The sequence below is a fragment of the Pristiophorus japonicus genome, chromosome 15, assembly GCF_044704955.1.
Source record: "Pristiophorus japonicus isolate sPriJap1 chromosome 15, sPriJap1.hap1, whole genome shotgun sequence".
NCBI classification, from domain to species: Eukaryota; Metazoa; Chordata; class Chondrichthyes; family Pristiophoridae; genus Pristiophorus; species Pristiophorus japonicus.
In genome coordinates this window covers 115520741-115548505 of record NC_091991.1, presented here as the reverse complement: position 1 = coordinate 115548505, position 27765 = coordinate 115520741, and the positions used below count along the sequence as shown (strand labels likewise).

At 53.4% G+C, this 27765-nt stretch overlaps 1 protein-coding gene across 2 annotated transcripts; it reads left to right on the top strand.

Moving 5' to 3' along the window:
* tedc1 (tubulin epsilon and delta complex 1) lies at positions 1–27765 on the top strand. 2 transcript variants are annotated; one of them, XM_070900864.1, is made up of 8 exons: positions 1–199; positions 1311–1389; positions 5121–5323; positions 10058–10225; positions 19507–19605; positions 21181–21267; positions 22094–22291; positions 25680–27765. In XM_070900864.1, exons 1-8 carry the CDS (start codon positions 56–58, stop codon positions 26037–26039), a joined length of 1338 nt encoding a protein of 445 aa, XP_070756965.1. In that variant the 5' UTR covers positions 1–55; the 3' UTR covers positions 26040–27765. The 2 variants fall into 2 exon arrangements, with proteins under 2 accessions (XP_070756965.1, XP_070756966.1); XM_070900865.1 differs by lacking the exon at positions 19507–19605.

Genomic DNA, 27765 nt, shown 5'->3' with positions numbered 1-27765 from the left:
TTGTTTTGTAACTACCGCGCTCCCGCCTGAAGCGCGCGGGGGTGCGGTTTAAATAATGAAAGTGAAGGCGGCGATCGCGGCTCTGTGTAAAGTGCTGGCCGGGGTTCGAGCCGGAGCCGGAGCCGGGGTTGGGGTTGGGAATGCCACCGTGGTTACCCCGGAGATATTTCGTCAGGCCAAGTTCGACCGAAAGGAAGCAGTGAGATACTGCGCAGGCGCGGAAGGGGCGGCATCACGCCCATTGATTGACAGCCACCGTGACCAATTGAAGCTCTAGCCTGCTTGCTATGTGCTGTCAATCAAAGGGGAAAGCGAATCAGTTGTGGAGGGCGGGGCTTGTTAGCCTGCATTCATATTTAGATCGAGGTTATACCGTCCCTCACATCACGAGTTATTAAAGGGGTGTACAGCTGGACCTGTGGGCTCCCCCTCCCATTACTCTGGAATCAGAGCGGGCGGGTCACACTGGGGCAGAGTGGGGAGGGAGGAAGGGTCACACTGGGGCAGAGTGGGGAGGGAGGAAGGGTCACACTGGGGAGGAGGGGGTGGCTGAGATCATACTGGGGCAGAGCGGGGGTTACACTGGAGGTCACACGGGCAGCTGAGAGGGCACTGGGGCAGAACAGGATGGGGTCATAGTGAGGCAGGAGGGGGGGGCAGAGCAGGGGCTGGGGTCACACTGGGGCAGAGCGGGGAGGATGGGGGGAGCGGTCACACTGGGGCAGAGTGGGGATGTAACACTGGGGCAGAGCGGGGGGGGGGGAAGGTTACACTGGGGCAGAGCGGGGGGGGTGGTGAAGGTTACACTGGGGCAGAGCGGGGGGGGGAAGGTTACACTGGGGCAGAGCGGGGGGGAAGGTTACACTGAGGCAGAGCGGGGGGGGAAGGTTACACTGGGGCAGAGCGGGGGGGGAAGGTTACACTGGGGCAGAGCGGGGGGGGGAGGCGGTTACACTGGGGCAGAGCGGGGGGGGAAGGTCACACTGGGGCAGTGCAGGTGGGAAGGGGGCTGGGGCAGTGCAGGTGGGAAGGTCACACTGGGGCAGTGCAGGTGGGAAGGTCACACTGGGGCAGAGCGGGGGTGGGGAAGGTCACACTGGGGCAGAGCGGGGAGGGGGAAGGTCACACTGGGGCAGTGCAGGTGGGAAGATCGTGCTGGGGCAGAGCGGTGGGAAGGTCACACTGGGGCAGAGCGGGGGGAAGGTCACACTGGGGCAGAGCGGGGAAGTAACACTGGGGCAGTTCAGGGGGGAAATAATACTGGGGCAGCAGCTCTCTGGTTCCCTGTTAAACTTTTTTGTTTTTCGCAGGCAGCTGAGTTCTGGAAGTTGCTGTATTGCCTCCTGAAGCTGATCGGTGAGGACAGGCACTGTGAGGTCATGGATTTGGGTAAGAAACAGAGCCTCTGGTACAGTAAATCTAGGCTGACACCAGTGCCGTGCTGAGGGAGTGCTACACTGTCGAAGGTGGCATCTTTCGGATGGGACGTTGAACTGAGGCTCCGTCTGCTCTCTCAGGTGGACATAAAAGATCCCATGACATTATTTTTAAGAAAGGCAAGGGAGTTGGCCAATATTTATCCCTCAATCAACATAACAAAACAGATTATCTGGTCACTATCACATTGCTATTTGTGGAAGCTTGCTGTGCGCAGATTGGCTGCCGCATTTTCCACATTACAACAGTGACTACACTCCAAAAGTACCTCATATTAGCTGTAAAGCGTTTTGAAACGCCTGGTGGTCGTGAAAGGCGATATATGAATGTAAGTCTTTATTTCACAACCCCAGGACGTCCCAAAGTGGTTTACAGCCAGTTAAATTCTTCTGAAGGGTAGTCACTGTCGTAATGTAGGAAATAAATAGAAAGGTCCTGTAAGAATGTCAACACTTCCACTCCCACATCCGGCACAAAGAAGGTGGATGTGCTTATTGTCTTTGACGTCCTTGCTGCTCACCACAGCTTCCTGCAAACACCTGACTGCAAACTCCTGTGGCTCAAACTGTCTCTCCGCTCGTCTCACAGAAGCCGCCTGCTTTTTGTTGCTCTCCAAACCTTGATGACAGATTCTGTGAGATAACCTGCTGGGGTAAAAATTGTTCCATGTTGTGCCCATTTTCCAGTTGGAAAACTGGGGAGGGGAATGCAAAAAGGATCGATATCGGGTGTAAAGTCCCACACTCGATCAGCATATTGGTGAAGATGGCTTTGCAGAAACCCCATGCAGCAGCTTATAACGGGCGTTAGGCCTCTCGTTTACCCAATGCATGTTCTAGGCCCCCTAGCTGAAATGGTTGGCAATCGGCAGGGTAGGCCAGAGGTTGGGGGCAGGTAGGCACAAACTAAGACACTTGAGCTGACTGCTGGGGCCTTGGAGTGGATACAGGGCTGATTGACCAGAATGGTACCCGGGCATAGAGGGTTAAATTACAAGGACTGGTTTAAGCATTCCCTAGTGTTTAGAAGGTTGAGGGGTGATATAATTGAGGTGTTTAAAATGAAAAAGGGATTTGATAGGGTAGATATGGATAAATTATTTCCTCCGGTAGGGTAAACCAGATCAAGGGGCGATAAATAACAACAACAACTTGTAGTTATATAGCGCCTTTAACGTAGTGAAACATCCCAAAGCACTTCACAGGAGTATTATGAGATCAAAATTTGACACTGAGCAGCATAAGTAGAATTAGCGCAGGTGACCAAAAGTTTGGTCAAAGAGTTTTAAGTTGCGTCTTGAAGGAGGAAAGAGAAGCAGAGTGGTTTAGACAGGGAGTTCCGGAGCTAGGGGCCAAAGCAACAAAAGGCACAACCACCAAAGGTTGAGCAATTATAATCAGGGATGGCCAAGAGGGCAGAATTAGAGAAGCGCTGACATCTCCGGAGGTTGTGGGGTTGGAAGAGATTATAGAGATATGGAGGGATTTGAAAATAAGGATGAGAATTTTGAAATTGAGGCGTTGCTTAACCAGAAGCCAATGTAGGTTAGCGAGCACAGGACTTGGTGCGAGTTAGGACACGGACAGCCGAGTTTTGGATCACCTCTAGTTTACGTAGGGTAGAATGTGGGAGGCCAGCCAGGAGTGCATTGGAATAGATTAGTCTCGAGGTAAAGGAATCGATGAGGGCTTCAGCAGCTGATGAGCTGAGGCAAGGGCGGAGATGGGCAATGTTACGGAGGTGAAAATAGGCGGTTTTAGTTATGCTGCGGATATGTGGTTGAAAGCCCGTTTCAGGGTCAAATATGATACCGAGGTTTCGAACAGTCTGGTTCAGCCTCAGACAGAAAATGGGAAGAGGGATAAAAACATAAGAAATAGGAGCAGGAGTAGGCCATATGGCAGCTCGAGCCTGCTCCGCCATTCAATAAGATCATAGCTGATCTGATCATGGACTCAGCTCCACTTCCCTGCCCGCTCCCCGTAACCCCTTATTGTTTAAGAAACTGATTTTTTCTGTCTTGAATGAATGTCCCAGCTTCCACAGCTCTCTGAGGCAGCGAATTCCACAGATTCACAACCCTCTGAGAGAAGACATTTCTCCTCATCTCCGTTCTAAATGGGCGGCCCCTTATTCTATGATGGAGTCAGTGGCGAGGGAACGGTTTGTGGCGGGAACTGAAAACAATGGCTTTCATCTTCCCAATATTCAATTGATAACATTTCTGCTCATCCAGAACTGGATGTCTAAATGTTAAATTAGAGCCAGGCCATGCAGGATTGAAGCACTTCTTCACACAAAAGGTGCTGGGTCCTCAACTATTTACAATCTATATTAATGATTTGGATGAAGGGACCGAGTGTAATGTAGCCAAGTTTGCTGATGATACAAAGATGGGTGGGAAAGCAAATTGTGAGGAGGACACGAAAAAATTTGCAAAGGGATATAGACAGGCTAATTGAGTGGGCAAAAATTTGGCAGATGGAGTATAATGTGGGAAAATGTGAGGTTATCCACTTTGGCAGAAATAATAGAAAAGCAAATTATAATTAAAAGGAGAAAAATTGCAAAGTGCTGCAATACAGAGAGACCTGGGGGTCCTTGTGCATGAAACACAAAAGGTTAGTAAGCAGGTACAGCAAGTGATCAGGAAGGCAAATGGAATGTTGGCCTTTATTGCAAGGGGGATAGAGTATAAAAGCAGAGAAGTCCTGCTACAACTGTACAGGGTATTGGTGAGGTCACACCTGGAGTACTGCATGCAGTTTTGGTCTCCATATTTAAGGAAGGATATACTTGCATTGGAGGCAGTTCAAAGAAGGTTCACTAGGTTGATTCTGGAGATGAGGTGGTTGACATGAGGAAAGGTTGAGTAGGTTGGGCCTATACACGTTGGAGTTCAGAAGAATGAGAGGTGATCTTATTGAAACTTATAAGATAATGAGGGGACTCGACAAGGTGGATGCAGAGAGGATGTTTCCACTCATGGGGGAAACTAAAACTAGGGGACATAGTCTTAGAATAAGGGGCCGTCCTTTTAAAACTGAGATAAGGAGAGATTTCTTCTCTCGGAGGGTTGTAAATCTGTGGAATTCTCTGCCCCAGAGAGCTGTGGAGGCCGGGTCATTGAATATAGTTAAGGTGGAGATAGACAGATTTTTGAGCGATAAGAGAATAAAGGGTATGGGGAGCGGGCAGGGAAGTGGAGCTGAGTCCATGATCAGATCAGCCATGATCTTATTGAATGGCGGAGCAGGCTTGAGGGGCCAAATGACCAACTCCTGCTCCTATTTCTTACGTTCTTATTGCAAATCTGGAATTCGCTCCAAGACTGTGGAGACTGGGGATCAGTTGAAACTTGTTAGACTGAGATCGATAGATTTCTGTTGGATAAGGGTGTCAAGGGATATGGAGCAAAGCTGGGTAGATGGAGTTGAGGTGCAGATCAGCCTTGGTGTAATAGAATGACGGAACAGGCTCGAGGGGCTGAATGGCCTCCTGTTCATAAGACCAGAGTCATTTACAAATTCAAGGAAAGGTTGCAGTGGCAGACTTGCAGAGTAGAGGGGGATCTGAAGGCAAGTTTTGTTCAAATGATGCCAGTAATTAAATGAAGGAGTGTGCTGTGCAGCAAGCTGCATTTAACGGGTCACCTTGTCTCTCTCTGTCCCTGCCCGGCATAGCTGACCAGATTGAATACGTGAAGGCGGCAGTTTGCTACTATGGTTACGGGTTGTCAGATTTCTACCAGCTGCCCACTGACAGCACTCGGGGCAGCCGGGATCTCCTCTTGGCCTTCTCCTGGCTATTGCAGAGAATCCATCTGTTGGAGCAGCTGCTGAACCTGGACAGACTCCATGTGGAGGACCAGACCTTGCTCTGCACGGTAAGGACACGCTGCAGCGCACTCCTCACTGGGGGTGTTTGCAGACGCAGCATTTTATACACTTTTTTGTAAAGGCTCGGACATGCCCCGTAAGCACAACACATTATCTCGGTGTAACTCTGCAACAACTCTCTCTCTCTGTCTGTTTGTGTCTCTGCGTCCCCCTCCCCTCTCTGCGTCCCCCTCCCCTCTCTGCGTCCCCCTCCCCTCTCCGCGTCCCCCTCCCCTCTCCGCGTCCCCCTCCCCTCTCCGCGTCCCCCTCCCCTCTCCGCGTCCCCCTCCCCTCTCCGCGTCCCCCTCCCCTCTCCGCGTCCCCCTCCCCTCTCCGCGTCCCCCTCCCCTCTCCGCGTCCCCCTCCCCTCTCCGCGTCCCCCTCCCCTCGCCGCGTCCCCCTCCCCTCGCCGCGTCCCCCTCCCCTCGCCGCGTCCCCCTCCCCTCGCCGCGTCCCCCTCCCCTCGCCGCGTCCCCCTCCCCTCGCCGCGTCCCCCTCCCCTCGCCGCGTCCCCCTCCCCTCGCCGCGTCCCCCTCCCCTCGCCGCGTCCCCCTCCCCTCGCCGCGTCCCCCTCCCCTCGCCGCGTCCCCCTCCCCTCGCCGCGTCCCCCTCCCCTCGCCGCGTCCCCCTCCCCTCGCCGCGTCCCCCTCCCCTCGCCGCGTCCCCCTCCCCTCGCCGCGTCCCCCTCCCCTCGCCGCGTCCCCCTCCCCTCGCCGCGTCCCCCTCCCCTCGCCGCGTCCCCCTCCCCTCGCCGCGTCCCCCTCCCCTCTCCGCGTCCCCCTCCCCTCTCCGCGTCCCCCTCCCCTCTCCGCGTCCCCCTCCCCTCTCCGCGTCCCCCTCCCCTCTCCGCGTCCCCCTCCCCTCTCCGCGTCCCCCTCCCCTCTCCGCGTCCCCCTCCCCTCTCCGCGTCCCCCTCCCCTCTCCGCGTCCCCCTCCCCTCTCCGCGTCCCCCTCCCCTCTCCGCGTCCCCCTCCCCTCTCCGCGTCCCCCTCCCCTCTCCGCGTCCCCCTCCCCTCTCCGCGTCCCCCTCCCCTCTCCGCGTCCCCCTCCCCTCTCCGCGTCCCCCTCCCCTCTCCGCGTCCCCCTCCCCTCTCCGCGTCCCCCTCCCCTCTCCGCGTCCCCCTCCCCTCTCCGCGTCCCCCTCCCCTCTCCGCGTCCCCCTCCCCTCTCCGCGTCCCCCTCCCCTCTCCGCGTCCCCCTCCCCTCTCCGCGTCCCCCTCCCCTCTCCGCGTCCCCCTCCCCTCCCCTCGCTGCGTCCCCCTCCCCTCCCCTCGCTGCGTCCCCCTCCCCTCCCCTCGCTGCGTCCCCCTCCCCTCCCCTCGCTGCGTCCCCCTCCCCTCCCCTCGCTGCGTCCCCCTCCCCTCCCCTCGCTGCGTCCCCCTCCCCTCCCCTCGCTGCGTCCCCCTCCCCTCCCCTCGCTGCGTCCCCCTCCCCTCCCCGCGTCCCCCTCCCCTCTATGCGTCCCCCCCCCCCCCCACCTCTCTCTCACATGTCCACATTCTCTTGTGCTTGCTGCTGCTTTCTTTGTCCATTATCTCCTGCACATTCCTTTGTGCTGTCTGTCACTTGATCTGGTGCTCTTTTGCTCGCACAATCGCTGGTTCTTGCTTTTGCTCGTGCTCCACCTGCTTGCTCTCTGTCTGTCTCTCTCTGTCTGTCTCTCTCTCTCTCTCTCTGCCTCTGTCACTCTCTCTCTGGCTCTGTCACTCTCTCTCTGGCTCTGTCACTCTCTCTCTGGCTCTGTCACTCTCTCTCTGGCTCTGTCACTCTCTCTCTGGCTCTGTCACTCTCTCTCTGGCTCTGTCACTCTCTCTCTGGCTCTGTCACTCTCTCTCTGGCTCTGTCACTCTCTCTCTGGCTCTGTCACACTCTCTCTGGCTCTGTCACTCTCTCTCTGGCTCTGTCACTCTCTCTCTGGCTCTGTCACTCTCTCTCTGGCTCTGTCACTCTCTCTCTGGCTCTGTCACTCTCTCTCTGGCTCTGTCACTCTCTCTCTGGCTCTGTCACTCTCTCTCTGGCTCTGTCACTCTCTCTCTGGCTCTGTCACTCTCTCTCTGGCTCTGTCACTCTCTCTCTGGCTCTGTCACTCTCTCTCTGGCTCTGTCACTCTCTCTCTGGCTCTGTCACTCTCTCCCTGGCTCTGTCACTCTCTCTCTGGCTCTGTCACTCTCTCTCTGGCTCTGTCACTCTCTCTCTGGCTCTGTCACTCTCTCTCTGGCTCTGTCACTCTCTCTCTGGCTCTGTCACTCTCTCTCTGGCTCTGTCACTCTCTCTCTGGCTCTGTCACTCTCTCTCTGGCTCTGTCACTCTCTCTCTGGCTCTGTCACTCTCTCTCTGGCTCTGTCACTCTCTCTCTGGCTCTGTCACTCTCTCTCTGGCTCTGTCACTCTCTCTCTGGCTCTGTCACTCTCTCTCTGGCTCTGTCACTCTCTCTCTGGCTCTGTCACTCTCTCTCTGGCTCTGTCACTCTCTCTCTGGCTCTGTCACTCTCTCTCTGGCTCTGTCACTCTCTCTCTCTCTCTGGCTCTGTCACTCTCTCTCTCTCTCTGGCTCTGTCACTCTCTCTCTCTCTCTGGCTCTGTCACTCTCTCTCTCTCTCTGGCTCTGTCACTCTCTCTCTCTGGCTCTGTCACTCTCTCTCTCTCGCTCTGTCACTCTCTCTCGCTCTGTCACTCTCTCTCTCTCTCTCGCTCTGTCACTCTCTCTCTCTCTCTCGCTCTGTCACTCTCTCTCTCTCTCTCTCTCGCTCTGTCCGTCTCTCTCTCGCTCTGTCCGTCTCTCTCTCGCTCTGTCCGTCTCTCTCTCGCTCTGTCCGTCTCTCTCTCGCTCTGTCCGTCTCTCTCTCGCTCTGTCCGTCTCTCTCTCGCTCTGTCCGTCTCTCTCTCGCTCTGTCCGTCTCTCTCTCTCGCTCTGTCTCTCTCTCTCTCGCTCCGTCTCTCTCTCTCTCGCTCCGTCTCTCTCTCTCTCGCTCCGTCTCTCTCTCTCTCTCGCTCCGTCTCTCTCTCTCTCTCGCTGTCTCTCTCTCTCTCTCGCTCTGTCTCTCTCTCTCTCGCTCTGTCTCTCTCTCTCTCTCGCTCTGTCTCTCTCTCTCTCGCTCTGTCTCTCTCTCTCGCTCTGTCTCTCTCTCTCTCTCGCTCTGTCTCTCTCTCTCTCTCGCTCTGTCTCTCTCTCTCTCTCGCTCTGTCTCTCTCTCTCTCGCTCTGTCTCTCTCTCTCTCGCTCTGTCTCTCTCTCTCTCGCTCTGTCTCTCTCTCTCTCGCTCTGTCTCTCTCTCTCTCGCTCTGTCTCTCTCTCTCTCGCTCTGTCTCTCTCTCTCTCGCTCTGTCTCTCTCTCTCTCGCTCTGTCTCTCTCTCTCTCGCTCTGTCTCTCTCTCTCTCTCGCTCTGTCTCTCTCTCTCTCGCTCTGTCTCTCTCTCTCTCGCTCTGTCTCTCTCTCTCTCGCTCTGTCTCTCTCTCTCTCGCTCTGTCTCTCTCTCTCTCTCGCTCTGTCTCTCTCTCTCTCGCTCTGTCTCTCTCTCTCTCGCTCTGTCTCTCTCTCTCTCGCTCTGTCTCTCTCTCTCTCGCTCTGTCTCTCTCTCTCTCGCTCTGTCTCTCTCTCTCTCGCTCTGTCTCTCTCTCTCTCGCTCTGTCTCTCTCTCTCTCGCTCTGTCTCTCTCTCTCTCGCTCTGTCTCTCTCTCTCTCGCTCTGTCTCTCTCTCTCTCGCTCTGTCTCTCTCTCTCTCGCTCTGTCTCTCTCTCTCTCGCTCTGTCTCTCTCTCTCTCGCTCTGTCTCTCTCTCTCTCGCTCTGTCTCTCTCTCTCTCGCTCTGTCTCTCTCTCTCTCGCTCTGTCTCTCTCTCTCTCGCTCTGTCTCTCTCTCTCTCGCTCTGTCTCTCTCTCTCTCGCTCTGTCTCTCTCTCTCTCGCTCTGTCTCTCTCTCTCTCGCTCTGTCTCTCTCTCTCTCGCTCTGTCTCTCTCTCTCTCGCTCTGTCTCTCTCTCTCTCGCTCTGTCTCTCTCTCTCTCGCTCTGTCTCTCTCTCTCTCTCTCGCTCTGTCTCTCTCTCTGTCTCTCTCTCTGTCTCTCTCTCTGTCTCTCTCTCTGTCTCTCTCTCTGTCTCTCTCTCTGTCTCTCTCTCTGTCTCTCTCTCTGTCTCTCTCTCTGTCTCTCTCTCTGTCTCTCTCTCTGTCTCACTCTCTGTCTCACTCTCTGTCTCACTCTCTGTCTCTCTCTCTCTCTCTCTTCTCTCTCTCTATCTCGTGTTCCCAATGCAGCCAGAATTCCAGCTCCACGTTTTTTCCCTCCCTCACTTCCCCCTCCCTGAAAGTGCTGACTCACAGCCAGGGATTCAGCTCCAATGTGTGAATATTTGCAGGGGTTGTCTTTTAAAAAAAATGTTTATAGTTTATTGTGCAATTAAAATACTCTTCAAAGTTTCAGGAAGATGGGACATTGTATTGGGTGGTTGTTTTCTATTAACTCCAATCATTTTTAAATGGGCATCTGTAAAGTAAATCTTCAACAAACACAGGTCAAACAGTGTGTGGCAACCTCTCCAGCGACTACATCCTGGATTGGCTTTTGGTAAAGCGTGATGGTGAGAGCACACAGACCCAGTATACGGAAACAATCTTTCAGTTGCACATAAAGAACTTGTGACTTTCATTACTTGTGAGATAAGCTTGATTTAGCATTGTAATAGAGTGCTCGGACTGTTCAGGGTTCCCATTGACCAGCAGTAATTGTGGTGCCAACTCTTGCTTTCAGTGCAGGCAGGCTGCTCTTGTCAGTCCCACCGAGAGATCGGACGTTCGGGCTGGTGGGCACCCAGTGGGAATGGATGTGCGGTACCTGCAGTGGTTACAGGGGAAGCTGCGGTTCCGCTGGCGGAGTCTTCACAGTGCTCAGCAGGAGAGGTGTGCTGCCCTTTACAAGGTACACAACACACTGACCTTTACACAGCTACGCTCCTCCCCCCCCCCCCTCCTCACCAGGGTCAAGGCCCATTGGGTCCGAGTCGTGCTCCATCAGATAAGGTGCAGGCTGGAGTACGTTACAAGGCATTGACGCATCAGTTAATGCGGTGAACTGTGAGCAAAGATTAAAGCGGCTTATCGGTGTCGCCTCAACCCAGACGTGTGTTGTATCCTGAGAACAGCACGTGCTGTGTTTATAATACATTCAGTGTGAAGGTTCCATTCATAGAGGCCAGGCTTCCACAATCAAACCTGGGATCTGGATTAAAATGATAGATAACACACTGCCTGTTAGAAGAGGATACCAGAACCTGGGTATAGCATAAAATCATAGACTGTTCCAGCACAGAAACAGGCCAATCGGCCCTATAATATATACACCTGTGAGTATGCTCACTGGTTTGTAGAGCTGTTGAGGCAGCGGGCGGTCGAGGGGGTCGTTCAGCCCGACTGCCTGCCTCTCCTCCGTGGCTACATCCGGGCCAGGGTGTCCCTGGAGATGGAGCATGCGGTGTCCACCGGTACGCTCGCGGCCTTCCGCGAGAGGTGGGCGTCGGAGGGACTGGAGTGCATCATCACCCCCGGCAACCAAATTTTAATTTGATGTTTTTTGTCTAAAGTTTAATTTGTTTATTGTGGCAGTTTTCGTGCCCCCCCCCCCCCCCACCTTTTAGCCAGGGGGCATTTACATAATTTGTGTTTTAGTGCCCTCAAAAAAAACCCAGAAAAACAAGGGGGCACTAGAAAAGTTTTTGGAGTGTGCCTCCCCCTTTAATCAGGGGGCACTTGATTATTGTCTTCAACTAAAATAGTTGTAGAGCTGTTGCAATAAGTTTTTAAATCGATTCACGGGCTCCAAGGCCGCCTGAAATTTCTGCGGTCTGGAAGAGTCCGTGTTCCATGTTTTTATTGAATGTACGAGGTTGCAGCCCCTGTTCCATTATTTGAAGGGGCTGCTCCTCAAAATCTGGTTGCACTTCAGTCCCACACTCCTGATCTTTGGGCACCCTGTGCGGAGGGGAGCGGGTAGGTCCAAGGGCCTCCTCATAGGACTGCTCCTGGGCCTGGCCAAGGGGGCCATCAGCCGGTCCAAGCAGCGGGCGGTCGAGGAGATCGTTCAGCCCGACTGCCTGCCTCTCTTCCGCGCGTACATCCGAGCCAGGGTGTCCCTGGAGATGGAGCACGCCGTGTCCACCGGTACGCTCGCGGCTTTCCATGAGAGGGTGGGCACCGGAGAGACTGGAGTGCATCATCATCCCCGGCAACCACATTTTAATTTGACCGTTTAATGTTCACAAAGTTTTATTTGTTTATTTGTCAGTTCTAGTGCCCCTTTAATAAGGGGGCACTCGGCTTTATAGTTTAATTAAAATAGTTGTAGAGCTGTTGAGTTGTGAGTGGCTTAGCACATGACTCAGTTGCCAGTTGCATTCAGGGGATCCACGATGAGGCAGGCAGTTGCTCGCCCAGTGGATGAACTGGTAATGTGTAGTGTGATTGTTTGAGAGGAGGAGGAGCTGCCTGCCTTCTACTACTAGCCTTTTCATCATCATCATCATCATCGTCGTCATCATCATAGGCAGTCTCTCGAAATTGAGGAAGGCTTCCACTCTAAAAGTGTGTTCTCAGGTGACTGAACAGTCCAATATGGGAATTACAGTCTCTGTCACAGGTGGGACAGACAGTTGTTGGAGGAAAGGGCGGGTGGGGAGTCTTGTTTGCCGCACTTTCCTTCCGTTGTCTGCGCTTGATTTCTGCAGGCTCTCGGCGACGAGACTCGAGGTGCTCAATGCCCTCACGAATGCTCTTCCTCTGTTTAGAGTGGTCTTGGGCCAGGGACTCCCAGGTATTCCCAGTTGCCGGTGGGGATGTTGCACTTTATCATGGAGGTTTTGAGGGTGTCCTTGAAACGTTTACTCTGCCCACCTGGGGCTCGCTTGCCGTCTAGCCTTTTGCTGGTGCTGCGACAACTGCAGAGAGATAGTACGTGTCTGAGAGGAGGAAGAGGCCTGCTCCCACAACTACAGTGGGGCTGCTTGGAGAAAGGAGGAGAGCTAGAGCTGCCATTTCTACTACTGTAGAGTTTGAGAGAGAGGAGAAGAACAAGCTGCAAAAATATCAACACCATCATCTGCGTGGAAGGAGGGAGAGCCATTCCTAACATCAACAAGTGGGTGTAATTGGTGCACTCTCAATAAAGACTTTGTTTTATCGGTTGGGGGAGGAAAGAAGGCCAGAACATCGCGGGGGTTTTGTGTGTGTGTGTGTGTGTGTGTAAATGTGTGTGGTTCTTATTATTACTTAGGCCCCACACACCAATAAAAAGCACCCCTCCCCCATTGCCTGGGCCGGGATAGCTGGAGCTGCCTGAGTGGAGTTGACTCCCTTTAGTTGAGCATCGTTGAATCTGGTGGCGGACTGTGCTTGGGTGGTTCCAGCCATCCCAGTGAAGACATCATCTCACCCCGCCAGAAGACCACCTATATAAGACTTTTGATGACCATCGGAGAATGCACCCCTGCAAGCACCCACCCAACATTGTGAGGGGCAACCCTGCCCTTGCAGCCTCCCTCCTACCCACCCCTCTCTCTCGGTCTCTCCTCTGAGAAGCACCTCTTTCCTTTCAATTAATTAAAATTACTGAGCAGAGGGAAAATGCCCCTCCCCCATTGTTACAGAACGGGAGAGGTGTGCCTTAATAAGAGCTCCCTCTGCTCAGTTAACGCGGCCATTAAAACCTTCAGGCCTGAGACTTGGGGTGAGTGTAGCCCCTAAAGGAACCCTATAATGGCGAGTTCATCTTCGCCGGTGGCGGGGCCAGCCCCGACTTATACGCGTGTGGCAGCAACAGCCGCAGCGGCTCCTGCTGCCCCGCCAGCATTTAAATTAATTACCAAGAAACACGGAGTAAAAAGCTACACTCACCCCACCATGAGAGGAGTGTGTGAGGGCAGTGTTAGAGTTGTCGACCCCTCGGCCATTGTCGCCGCCTCCAAAATGTACGGGAAGGCTGTGTTCTTCCTGGGATCGGAGCGGGCAGTGTCCCTGGCCAGAAATAAGGGGCTCGCGATGGGTGGACCTTTCTGCTGGTGGATCCCCTCGAGGCCACCGCACAGAGAATTGTCATCTCCAACGTCACGCCCTTTGTTCCTGGTGAGCTCCTCCTCCCCCACCTCCGTCAACTGAGGGGGGGGGGGGGTGAGGTTGTGGATTACTCCAATCCCCCTCGGCTTCAGGGAGGCAAGCCTCTGTCATGTGTTCTCCTTCCGCCACCAGCTTATCGTTCAGCTGGCGCGGGAGGAGGTAACGGAAGGAGCCTTTAGTGTGGTCCACGAGGGGACAGCCTACCGTGTCTTCTGGACGTCGGACGGTGTGCGGTGCCACACCTGTAAGGAGGTGGGGTATGTTCCCAGGAACTGCCTCGCCTCCAAGACCACTAAAAAGGCCAAAGTGGTCAAAGCTGGTGCCGTCTCCACTCCTCCCCGTTACCGTCCGCGTGTCGGGAGCCATTGATGCACAGGAGATGTCGGAGGGTAATGGCCTCCGGCGGGGTGGGGTGGAGGGGTGGGGTGGGGGAGAGCATCTGAGCGGAAGGAAGACACGGCAAAAAACAAAACACCTCAAGGAGAGACTCCACATCACTGCGCTCGATCCGGCCACCTTACCAGCAAGCACGGGGCATCCCGAGCCCTCAACCACACCCGTTCCTGCAGAGAGTTTGATGCCCGCAGTCGGGCACGGGTACGGTAACCAAAAAGAGAAGGAGGGAGGGGGGGAGCGGAGGCCTCGGCAGACATGGAGGTCTCCCTGCCTCCACGTGTCTCCGGACACAAAAGGAGGCACCGCTCTGGGGAAGCGGAGGAGGACCGAGGTCCCTCCGTATTAGAGGAGTTGGTACCTGGCGCGGGTCCTGCGTCCCCTCCTCACGCGCGCCGTAGGCCAGACTCCTCTGTCCCTCGAGGGTGAGACAGCCGTGGATGGGGAAGAAGCCATGCCCGTTGCAGGGGGCCGTGGAGCCGTCAAATAACAGTCGTCGCCGGGTTGGGCATCGGAGCCCGCCCAGTCAAACCAGAACATCTCCCAGGAACTGCTCAGCCTGGCAGAAAATGTTTCCAGCAAACTGCACCCGCTGGGTCGGAGGGTGAGGACCCCCTATCTACGTCTCTGATGGTGCTGGGGTGTTGGGGGAACTGGAGATGTTTTTCTCCCTGATTCCTCCATGCACCTCGGTGCCCTGGGCGGAGGGGGGTCCCACGTCCGCTGCCACTTCCTGACCCGGCACCCCAGGAGGAGCCCAGGGAGGACTTTTCTGCCGTCGATCCTGGGGGATGGGATCGTGACAGAGGTGTGGCCGGGCCATTCACCGCACCTTATGTGGTCGATGGACTGACCACTAGCGGTGACCTCCCGGAGGAGGACGGGGGCTCAGTGGTGGGCACGAGAGAGGATTTAGATTCCATCGCCAGTGAGGCAGTGGATCTCCTTGGGCCCACCGCTGAGTTCCCCCCCCCCCTCATTCCTGTCGAGGAACTCCGGGAATTTATGGCTGAATGCTATGGTCGCGGCAGCTGGCCCTGGACAAATGGTCCGAGTCGGCATTGCTTATCAGACCCACTGTCAAAATCATGGGCACGGACAGGGCCTTATCCCCAAAAAGACAGTTATGATCTGTGCCGGCTCGAAACATTCCTCACTGGGTTGCTGAGGGAGTGGAGGTAATCACACGACTCCGCTCCCTCCCCATAGTAGGGTTAATTAGAGGTTACACTGTACTCTTGTCATGACGATAACCATAGCCAGCCTCAACATCAACGGTGGCAGAGAGACGTGCCGCAGATTTAATAACTTTTCGTTCCTACGGGAGGGGAAATATACAGTGTGCTTCCTGCAAGAAATCCACACCATTCCGGAAGACAAGGCCACGTGGCTCCTGGAATGGCAAGGAGAGGTCCGCATGAGCCACCTCACCGCCAGTTCTTGTGGGGTGGCTATCTTGCTGACCCACATTTTCAGCTGGAGATCTAGGCGTCAAGGAGCCTGTGCCAAGCTGCTTGTTCCATGTCACTGTTCGCCTGGGGAATGTACCGCTCCATTTAGTGAACGTGTACACCCCTCAGCCCGGTCCGCAGCAAGTACGCTTCTTCAAAGAAGTGCCCATCGACATCGGTGACAGCATTGTCCTCGGGGGGGATTGTATCCGCACCCTCGAGGCGAGGGACCACTCCTGTGCCCCACAGAGCATGGCGGCGATGGAGAAGTTGAGGGACCTGGTCAGATCCTTCAACTTGGTGGATGTCTGGCGAAACCTCCATCCCGACTCCAGTGCCTTCACTTGGGCGAGGCCTGGAAGAGGATGGTCCAGAATCGACCGCCTGTATATATCCCGGGGGCGTATGTCTCCTGCGTTCTGGCAGTTTCCATGTGGCCGGTGCCATGCTTGGACCACCACCTGGTGTGGGCGGAGCTTGCTTCACTCTGCACGTGGGTGGGTCTGCATACTGGCATTTTAACAACCTGCTGCTGGGATTCTTCCGTTGGTTCTGGGCTCACTGGAGAAGGAAGCAGGGGGGCTTCCCCTCCTTGAGGTTTTTGTGGGACATGGGCAAGGCTCACGTCCGCCTCTTCTGTCAAGAGTACGCAAAGGGGTCGATCAAGAGGCAGGAGGCCATGGTGGGTAGCCTGGAGAAGGAGATGCTCGACCTGGAATCCCGTCTCAGTCAAGTTGTCGAGGACTCGGCCCTGCGGACGGTGTACAAAGAGACGGGTGCACTGAAGGACCTGCAGCTTGTCGGGTCCCGAAACGCATACGTGAGATCGCGCATACTATTCCTCCGGGACCTGGACCGCGGCTCCCCCTTCTTCTACTCACTGGAAAAAAAGCTGGGGGTCCGTAAGCAAATCTTGATTTTGCTGGTCGACGACGGCTCTCTGGCCTCGGATCCGGAGGGCATCAGTAACAGAGCCCGAGGCTATTGCGAGGCTCTGTCCTCTCTGGATCCATCCAGCTAGGAAGCGCGCAGAGTTTTGTGGGAGGACCTGCCAAAGGTCGGCCCAGAGGGCACCGAAAATCTGGCCGCTCTGCTAAGCCTGGCGGAACTGACCGATGCTCGCGAGGGGAAAGTTCCCGGGGCTGGACGGGTTGACCGTGGAGTTCCACAGGGCGTTCTGGGATGTCTTGTGGTGGTGGGGGGGGGGGGGGGGGGCGACGGCGAGGGGCAACTGGGTGCGGGTCCTGGGGGAAAGTCTGGCGACCGGGGAGATGCCCCTCTCTTGGCGCAGGGCAGTCATCGTCCTGCTGCCTAAGAAGGGCGATCTCCGCCTACTTTAGAACTGGCACCCGGTCTCCCTCCTCAGCAAGGATTACAAAGTTTTTGCCCAGGGCCATGTCTGTTTGCCTTGGCACCGTGCTGGACCACATGATCCACCCTGACCAGTCCTACATGGTCCCACGCTGGACAATCCACGATAACATTTATCTTGTCCGGGACCTGGTCCACCATTCCCAGAGGGCTGGTCTGTCGGTCGCCTTCCTTTCCCTGGATCAGGAGAAGGCGTTCGACAGGGTGGATCACGAGTATCTTTTCGGGACTCTGCGCGCTTTCGGATTCGGGACACATTTCGTCGCCCGGATCCGACTTCTGTACACCGCCACAGAGTGTCTGATTAAGGTTCACTGGTCTTTGATGGCGCCCCTTCGCTTTGGGAGAGGGATGCCCCATGTCCGGCCAGTTATGTGCCGTATGCATGGAGCCTTTCCTGCGTCTCTTGCAGGGTTGACGGGAGTGGTTCTGCAAGGGCCGGGCGTGGAGGTCGTCCTCTCGCCTTACAACGATGATGTGCTCCTCATGATCATGGATCCCCTTGACCTGCGGAGGATGCGTGAGTGCCAGGAGATTTATTCGGCCGCATCCTCCGCCAGGATCGACTGGGAGAAATGTTCCGGACTCCTGGTGGGTCAGTGGCGGGTGGACTCCCTGCCGGAGGAGCTCAGGCCTTTTGCCTGGAGTACAACCCATCTCCTCTATCTGGGAGTCTACCTTAGCCCCGACGAGGAAGCCTGGCCGGCGAACTGGCAAGAGCTGGAGGCCAAAGTCGCTGCTCGCCTAGAGCGCTGGACAGGACTGCTCTGAGTGCTGTCTAACAGGGGTCGAGTGCTAGTCATAAACCAACTGGTGGCCGCTATGCTGTGGTACCAGCTGGTTACTTTGACCCCTCCCCCTGCGATTATCACCAAGATACAGAAGAAGCTGGTCATCATCTTCTGGAACAACAGGAAGCACTGGGTCTCTGCTGTGGTTCTGAGTCTCCCGCTTAGGGAGGGCGGTCAGGCGTTGGTGTGCGTGAGCATCCAGGCTGTGACTTTCCGTCTTCAGACCCTGCAGAGATACCTGTACGTCGAGCACCCTCCTAGATCGTGTGTGCTGGCGACTTATTTCTTCTGCCAGCAGTACTGCCTCAATTATGACACACAGCTCCTGTTTATAAACCTGGGAGGCGTCTGGACCGCCATGTGGCGGTTGCCTGTCTTTTACCAGGAATTCATCAGGCTCTGGAACAGAGTCACCACCAAGCGCAGTTCTCCCCCATCTAGAGTGGCGGCTGTCCTTCGGGAGCCGCTGCTCAGGAATCCGTACCTCCACGAGCGCGATTTTAGGTGGCAGGCAAATGAGAGGGCTGTGTTTAGCAAGGTGATCAGGGTCAGGGACCTACTGGATGGCAGAGGAGCAGGCTGGATGGCGTCGGAAGAGCTGGCACGGCGTCTATCCTGGGCCCATGTCTGGCTCGCAGGCAATGCCATCGAGTCGCTAAAAACGCCACTGGGCCCTGACTCCACTTGGTGCATCGAGGAAGCTCAAGCACGTGGGGAGATCCCATCTGAACTGACCCTCGTCTGGACGGAATTCCTGATCGCGCCAAGCCCCGAAACCTCCCTCGGGAGTCAGCGCCTCACAACTTGAGCCTCCTCCAGGAAATCCCCTCCGTGGCTTTCAGTTCTGCGCGGAGGGGATTCCTGTATGGGCTGCTCTTGCACACTCTCCACCTTGCCATCTCGTTTGCCGTCCGGACACGCCATGGCGCACCATCTTGCCGTCCGGAGGAGGCGGGGGTCCCCAGTGGAGTGCTCTCTGCGTGGGGGTCCTCCCTTTATTTATTGGGGCCTTGGCCTGGAGTGTGTTGCACGGAGCAGTCCCGTGCAATAAGTTTTTTAATCGGTTCACGGACTCCCAGGCCGCCTGTAATTTCTGCGGTCTGGAAGAGTCCGTGTTCAATGTTTTTATGGAGTGTGTCAGGTTGCAGCCCCTGTTCCAATATTTGAAGGGGCTGCTTCTCAAGTTCTGGTTGCACTTCAGTCCCACGCTCCTGATCTTTGGGCATCCTGTGTGGAGGGGAGCGGGCAGATCGGAAGGCCTCCTTGTAGGATTGCTCCTGGGCCTGGCCAAGGTCCAGGCAGCGGGCGGTCGAGGGGGTCATTCAACCCGACTGCCTGCCTCTCTTCCGCGGTTACATTCGAGCCAGGGTGTCCCTGGAGATGGAGCACGCGGTGTCCACCGGTACGCTCGCGGCCTTCCGCGAGAGGTGGACGCCGGAGGGACTGGAGTGCATCATCACCCCCGGCAACCAGATTTTAATTTGACCATTTAAGGTTCACAAAGTTTTATTTGTCAGTTCTAGTGCCCTTTTAATAAGGGGGCACTCGACTTTATAGTTTAATTAAAATAGTTGTTGAGCTGTGAGTGGCTTAGCCAGTCACGTGATGTTCACAAGACTCAATAAAACCCCAGCCAGTTGCATTCAGGGGATCCATGATGAGGCAGCTGGTTGTGAACCTGGTGGACGAACTGATAATGTGTAGTGTGATTGTTAAACCTTTGCTAATAAACCAACTAGTTCTTAATAGGAATGTGTTGCTATGAATTCTTAAGCAAAGAACCCATGAACCAAATACATTACAAGCCCATCGGGTCTGTGCCAGTGTTTCTCTCCACATGAGTCATCTCGTTTGATCCCATCTCCTGCTTAATCCCCCTGGCCATTAATATCCCATGAGGGAGGATACAGGGAGAAAGCAGGAGAATAGGATTGTACAAAATCGACCCCGAGAGATTTAAATTCAGTGCAGGCAGCAAGAGACAAATGGTGCCCTTCTGGGTGAAAACTTCTGTTTGTATTTACATCACAAGCCCATTACAGGGACAGTGAAACAAGTGTCTCATTCCCATCTGTGATGTTGGATTTCAGATCCACTCGTACACCAGAGGATGCAGCAGCAGCCAGAGCTTTGATCATTTGTCTGCAACTGAAACATGCCTGATCCAAGATCCTAAACAGTGCACTGAGGTGAGCTGGCTGCGGCCCAAACTGCACATAATTCAGCCTTTCTGCAGGGCTGGGCCAGCCTAGTCATGTGACTTTTTTACAGAGGTATTTACTGGCATATTTAATTGCATTCACTTCACCCTGCAAGCTCAGGGCCTCTGCAGCTGTGGGTGCAGACACCTAGAACCTGGTCCCAGCCTATTGCCAGTGCTCTCTAGATCCGGCTGTCAGTAACTGTCCAGCCGGGGTTCTCCCTTACCCCAGCCACCGCAGCTCACGCCAAGAAGTGAACCCGTGCCCATTACCGCTCCGTGGCGCTGAGTGCTAGCTTACATTCTGCACCACATTGAGAAGGCTGCTCTTCAGGCAGTGCACTGCCATTAAACGGCAACTCCGGAGAGCATTGACTCTCACTAGTATAGAGGTCCATGGGCACTGTCTGGTAACTTGCCCACGCCGTTCTTCATGTGTTAGCCAAGGTGGGACTGGGAGGATATTTGACTATGGGAGCATCACAACTGACGCCGATCTTGTTCTCACCCAATGTATGTACTGGGGCACTTTATCAGGGATTGTTGGATAGTAATGAGCAGTGGGCATCTTGGGCAGTTGTCCACTCTCTAACCCAGGGATCTGAGGCCAGCTGTAACGCCTCTGTTGACTACCAGACGAAGATCAATGAACAGCACAGACTAGGGGGTCAAACCTAAGACTCCTGTTCTGTGTGGCTCAGCAACTAACTGCCTTAACCTCCTGACGCACTGGGGTGTGCTGTCCAGACTGTATTAATTAAGCAGTATTATTGGGCGTGAGAGGCAGCCCAGACTGTATTAATCGAGCTGTATTAACACAGGATATAAAGATCACCAGGTACATGAGATCTTACAGCAACAGGCTAACATTTCTGCTGATTTGCAGTTTTTTCAGATCTAGCTGTGGCCAAGTTTCCAAGTGCCCCCTCACGTTATGACCTCCTGCTAACTACTTGACTGGGAGGTCACTGAGGTTTGAGTTCACTGGGGCATTTAAGCTGTTCTGCATTTCCCTGCCTGCTATCCACCTACCCTACATATATAACTGCTGCCTCAGGGTATCAGCACTAGTCTCTGCCTCTGTATCAGCTGTGGCTCAGTGGGTAGCACACTTGTCTCTGAATCAGAAGATTGTGGGTTCAAGTCCCACTCCAGGAACTTGAGCACATAAATCTAGGCTGACACTCCAGTGCTGAAGAAGTGCTGCACTCTCTTTCGGATGAGACGTTAAACCGGGGCCCCGTCTGCCCCCTCAGGTGGATGGACACATCCAACAGCATGATTTCGAAGAAGAGCAGGGGAGTTATCCTCGGTGTCCTGGCCAATATTTGCCCCTCAATCAACATAACAAAAACAGATTATCTGGTCATTATCACATTGCTATTTGTGGGAGTTTGCTGTGCGCAAGTTGGCTGCTGCATTTCCCACATTACAACAGTGACTACACTCCAAAAGTACTTAATTGGCTGTAAAGCACTGTGAGACGTCTGGTGGTCATGAAAGGTGCTATATAAATGCAAGTCTTTCTTTCTGTTCCCCCGCTAACATCATTTTCATTGTTTAGTTTGTGCAGCTTCTGGAGCGTGAGAACGTACGATTGGAGGCATACCTGGAGTGGAAGCTGCTGGAGCCCTTATACTGGCAGTGGATGGTAAGAGAGCAGTCCTGTTACCGAGCAATGTGGGCAGAAGCAATACTATCCCTAAATCCTGCATAGTGTGCTTGGTGTAAGAGTACAGACACTGTGGAACTCTGCGTGTTGTCGCACTTAGAATTGGAATGAGTTTGCGCAGGTTTACTCAATGTGCTGGAAATATAAGAGCTGATTTTACTAAATTGACTTGAATGGCCAGAAATTCACAGAGCGTGCCCGAGATTTCCTGGTGTGCACTTCCAGCAGGCGAGGCTCCCCACCGGAAGCACAATGTCCCAAAACCAACCCCGAACATATTGTAAGTAAGTTGGCAGGTTGCACAGGGCTGTTTAAGTAACCCGTAGAGATGGAAGAAGACTTCACCCGCTGTTTTAAACATCGGAATGCAGAGCTGCCGTGTTCCCCAGAGCTGCACCCAGTGATGTAGGGCCGGCACAAAGTAGCGTCACCAGTCTCGCTGACGCAGTCCTGCTGCAGCCCACATAGAGGCCGAGGCCCATCGCAAACAACGTATCCAAACGGAGGGGAGTCCCTAAATTCTATCAGGACAATCAACTGTCCCATCTTCCGCAGGAATCTCAGATGGGGGAACCCGATTGCCCCCTTCCCAGTATTTCTCCTGGTGGAGAGCGAGAGATTGCTATGTAAGCATTCACATTAACAGTAACCGTCCTCCAGTAATATTGGGCCATATGGTTTTAATGGAGGGCTTTCAGGGGCAATGGGACTGTCTGTTTCTTTAGCTTGGTCTTGTGGGTGTAGAGGAATAGATGAAATCAAATCCACAGGCTGAGATGAATAACAAATGGCTTCTCCTTCTCAGGAAAGTGTGCTGGATGCCAAGCTGCAGGATACGCAGGACCTGCTGAATGCAAATGGTGTAACAGTCAAGGATCACTCACTGGACCAGACAGGGAACCGCAGTGATCCTGATATTGTCGGAGAAATGGACAAACTCTCCAGCGCGCTCCTGAAGCTACAATTGGAGCTGCAGGACCGGAGAACGGCAAAGGGTGAAATGGTAACTTTTTGTTTTTGTCGTACCCTGGAGTGAAACACTACACCCGATTGTTTCTGTTCCTCCGATCAGGTGTGTTGTGTCCACAGCCTGATAACTCTGAGCAACAGAGCCGACATACAGCTAAAGAACTGACCGATAAATTCCCAGCACGAGGAACATAAAGAACATTTTCTATAACCTCTGCCCATATTTTGCTCCATTTACTCCTTTTTTTAATATATTTTTTCTGTTTCCCATGGCAGCTGGTAATTATTCCGCCATTCGCACCCTATCTAAACTAATCGTTTTCTAACTTCTGCCATTACCATCTCAAGTCAGCCATCATCCTTTTTGTGCCTCTAATCTCTCCTGCCTTCCACCCTATCATAGACCTTCCCTTTTGTTCTTTCCTCCCCTCCCCCTTTCAGTGCTCCTTTAAGAATCTTCATTTCGAACACTGTCCAGTTCTGACGAAGGGTCATCGACCTGAAACCTTAACTCTGCTTCTCTCCTCAGATGCTGCCTGACCCGCTGAGATTTCCAGCACTTTCTGTTTTTATTTCAGATTCCAGCATCTGCAGTGTTTTGCTTTTGTAAGAACATTTTCTATGTTTGTTCTGAGGATGTGGGTGTCGCTGGCAAAGCCAGCATTTATTGCCCATCCCTCATTGTCCTTGAGAAGCCCTGAGGTGACCCACCTTGCCCTCTGCAGTCTGTGTGGTGACGGAGCTCCCACAGTGCGGAAAGAAAAACTGCTTTTATTCAGGACAGGATTGGATTTGTAGTCAGTAGGGTCATCAATATCTAATAGTTTCTAAATGATTGTTTCTCACCACTATTCTTCCCAGCTTGCAGAGAACCCTCTCCTCGTCGTGCTCCTACATCTAGGCATCCTCCATTTGTGGGCTCTCTGCAATCCTCCAGAAATATGCTGTTTTTTTTATATATCCTGTCGATGTTTCTAGCACAGAAAGTGGCCGTTCGGTTCAGCGTGTCTCTGCCAGCTCTGTGGTGGTGCAATCCAGAATTAATACCACTGCCCCACTCTCTCCCCACACCCCTTGTGTCTTCCTCTACTTCAAATATTTATCTAATTTTTCCTAAAACCGCCTATTTCCACCTCCGTAACATTGCCCGTCTCCACCTCTGCCTCAGCTCATCTGCTGCTGAAACCCTCATCCATGCCTTTGTTACCTCTAGACTTGACTATTCCAACGGACTCCTGGCTGGCCTCCCACATTCTACTCTACGTAAACTTAAGGTCACCAAAATTCGGCAGCCCATGTCGTAACTCGCACCAAGTTCCATTCACCCATCACCCCTGTGCTCCCGGTTAAGCAACGCCTTGATTTCAAAATTCTCGTCCTTGTTTATAAATCCCTCCCTATCTCTGTAATCTCCTTCAGCCTCACAACCCCAAGAGATGTCTGCGCTTCTCAAAATCTGTCCTCTTGAGCATCCCTGATTATAACTGCTCAACCGTTGGTGGCCGTGCCTTTAGCTGCCAGGGCCCTAAGTTCTGGAACTCCCTCCCTAAATCTCTCCGCCTGTCTACCTCTCTTTCCTCCTTTAAGACGCTCCTTAAAACCTACTTCTTTAACCAAGTTTTGGTTCATCTGCCGTAATTTTGTCTTATGCGGCTGGGTGTCAAATGTATTTGTTTTGTCTTATAGTACTCCTGTGAAGTGCCTTAGGATGTTTTACTATGTTAAAGGCACTATATAAATACAAGTTGTTGTTAAAAGGTGTAATGGTCTCTGCTCAACCACTATCCGTGCTCCAACAACCCTGTGTAAAGAAATGCTCCTAACCTTTCTTCTCACTCTCTTCATGACAATTTTAAAATTGACGACCCCTCACTGACTCCCGAACCAGAGAAAATAATCTCTCCCTGTTCACGCCATGAAAACTATTCACTCTTTTAAAAAAATCTCTATAGGCTTCCTCTCAGCCTTCTCTGCCCCAGTGGAAACATTCCCAGAATCTCAAGTCTCTTCTCACACTATAGGTTTCCTTCCCTGGCATCCCCGTGGTGAATCTACGTCCCACTTTCTGTAATGGGGCTGCACACTGTCAGCAGTTACAAACATCCACTCGGCCCAGAGCTATCAAACATTCAGATCCCGCACAGTGCCTTCGGCCACCTGCTGCATCCACAGGTCTCAACAGCGAGTGATATGTTTGGGCTGGCAATGCTTTCAGTGGTTGGTGTGGGGGGTGTTAGCGTGTCTTTGGGTACGTGATAGTGCCCAAACCATGGGGTCACACCTGGTGCCACATTTGGCTTTGATGATGAATGTGGCACCCAACACACTCAGCCCATTTATGGTTTGCCCTCGAGTGGGGGGGTGCTCAGTGTGGGAGCCCAGGGATTTTACACATTGCCCAGTGATGTAAATGGGTCAATCACCAGCTCTTTCACATAAGGACCAGGGGCAAATCAATGTGGAGGTTGGATAATTGTTCCTAGCCTTTGAAAAGGTCTCTCTTTACAATCCTCCTAATCTCCAGGATGTGGCAGATCAGAGCAGGTGGAATGAAGGTGGTTCCAAAGTCAAGGAAGGGCACGTGATATAAGCAGGAGCCGAAATACAGCAACGAGGGTTTTCTGTTCAATCCCTGGGCATGCTACAAATTAGGTGTCAGCCTTGGCTTAGTCTCTGCTCTGAGTTAGAAGGTTGCGGGTTTAAGCCCCACTCCAGAGACTCTAGTACATAATCTAGGCTGACACTCCAGTGCAGTACTGAGGGAGTGCTGCACTGTCAGAGGGTAGTTCTGTGGGAGTGCTACACTGTCGGATGGGGAGTGCTACACTGTCAGATGGGCAGTACTGAGGGAGTGCTGCTTGTTGGAGGAGTGGTACTAAGGGAGTGATGCACTGTCGGAGGGGCAATACTGAGGGAGCGCTGCACTGTCGGAGGGGCAATACTGAGGGAGCGCTGCACTGTCGGAGGAGCAATACTGAGGGAGCGCTGCACTGTCGGAGGGGCAGTACTGAGGGAGCGCTGCACTGTCGGAGGGGCAGTACTGAGGGAGCGCTGCACTGTCGGAGGGGCAGTACTGAGGGAGCGCTGCACTGTCGGAGGGGCAATACTGAGGGAGCGCTGCACTGTCGGAGGGGCAATACTGAGGGAGCGCTGCACTGTCGGAGGGGCAGTACTGAGGGAGCGCTGCACTGTCGGAGGGGCAGTACTGAGGGAGCGCTGCACTGTCGGAGGGGCAATACTGAGGGAGCGCTGCACTGTCGGAGGGGCAGTACTGAGGGAGTGCCGCACTGTCGGAGATACCGTCTTTCAGCTGAGATCTGGACCGCTGATCCAGTGGGACCTTTTGAGTTAATTCCATGCGACTGTGGCATGCTGCGGTTAGCAATGCAAAATCTGACCTCTAGCTGCATGTATTTCTGTAGATTAAAGACCAGGAGCGAGGAATGGGAGATCACGCAGGGCGGCATGAAGCAGTGATCCCGACACAATGTGATGTGGATCGGAAGCTGGCAGTAGTACAAGCCAGAGCCAGCCATGAGAGGAGACGACACGGCTATGTCAGACTGGCACTGAGAACCAATCCCACCAGAACAAAACCACCCTTTGCACCCCATGACAGCTCCAGGAGTCTTACAGCATCAGAAGTGATCACACAGTTAAGAGCTGAAACGACAGCGTTGAAGAGCGAACTCCTAGAACTGCAACAACATTCCAAAGAGGCCCTCGGAGAGGTTGTGGAAAGGATGGATGGAGTGATATGTATTCCCCCTATGCAGCGATGAGGCTCTGGGTATTTATAGGCTGGTTAGCCACAATACAATGATTAATGGGGCAGGCCTGAACTCAGAATCAGTTGTCTTATGAACCAGTTCTGTTTGCTGAATTTATCCTCTGCAGTGAGAGACCAGATTTGTCTAGTGAAATGTAATATCCTGTGAGCACCTGATTGGCTGTGCCATTGAGAAGGCGCTAAGAGGGAGCACCTGATTGGCCGTAGCATTGAGAGTGTGCTAAGAGGTATCACCTGATTGGCCGTGCCATTGAGAAGGTGCTAAGAGGGAGCATCTGATTGGCCGTGCCATTGAGAAGGTGCTAAGAGGGAGCACCTGATTGGCCGTGCCATTGAGAAGGTGCTAAGAGGGAGCACCTGATTGGCTGTACTATTGAGAAGGTGCGAAGAGTGAGGGAACAATCGGACGACCCCTACAGGTTACACTCCTACACCTCCCAGTGGCCGAACATACAGTGGCATTGATGAAGGCCTGAGAGTAGATTGTCAGCCTGCCTTCTGTTCAGGGGATGTTGTGGAACATGGGAGGCCCCGGAAGAGGGGAAGGCTTTACAAGAGCAAATTTCACTGTTTAAAAACGAGTCAGAATAGTTCAGTTATGGTTATGACTTTAACCTCTCATTCGCCCTAATCCATTGTTGAAGGAAAGGTGTAGCGATCTGCCTATTATCTACTGGGTGAAAGGTCCTGGGCCTTGCCTCCATCTAACAGTGCAGCACTCCCTCAGTACTGCACTGGAGTGTCAGCCTAGATTATGTACTAGAATCTCTGGAGTGGGGCTTGAACCCGCAACCTTCTAACTCAGAGCAGAGACTAAGCCTGTGTGCCATTCAATTAGATCTAATTGAATGGCGGAACAGACTCGAGGGGCTGAATCTTAACTCCATTTACCCACCTTGGTTCTGAAACCCTTAATACCCTTGGCTACCAAAGAGATCTATCAATCTCAGTTTTTAAACTTTCAATAAAACCACAGCCTCAGCACATTTTGGGGGGGGGGAAGAGTTCCAAATTTCCATCACCCTTTGTGTGAAATGCTCCCTGACATCATCCCTGAACAGCCTAGCTCTAATTTTAAGGTTATGCCCCCTTGTGCATCCCCAACCCCGCACCAGGGGAAATAGTTTATCTCTATCAAATCCTTTAATCATCTTAAACATGTCACAATGTTATTGTATCTCCCATTGGTTCTTAGTAGACTGGGGCAGGTGCGTACTGTAAAGCCTCGTGGGCCACCTATAAAATTTGATCCACTGTTCCCATTAATTCCCGGATCGCTCATGTTGCCGATACTAACCGATCAGGGGATCTGATTGGTGGATAAATCTTCAAAGAGACAACAACGCAGATAGCAGCTCCTTCCCAACCCTCCAGAGTAAGAAATATAAGCACAAACAGGACTGAGATGCCTGGGTTTGGGGAGCCAGATTGTCAGGCTTGGGGGTTGCAGTTCGGAGACCCCACCTGCAGTGAAACCGCCCCTCGCATGGCTTTTATTCTGGGTCAGCGATAACTCAGATTTTCAACTTTGTTCTCTGATTTTGTACTTGTTGAAAATGTCACTGTAAATACGGTGAAGATTTTTGACCAGGCGTAGGGCAAAAATTAAGAAATACACTTGAGAAATAAAAATGTGTGACTTATATGTGATGTGCTATTGGAATCATATGTTGTAACACAAAACAATCCCTTGCTATTAAAGTTAACCCTCCCTCCAG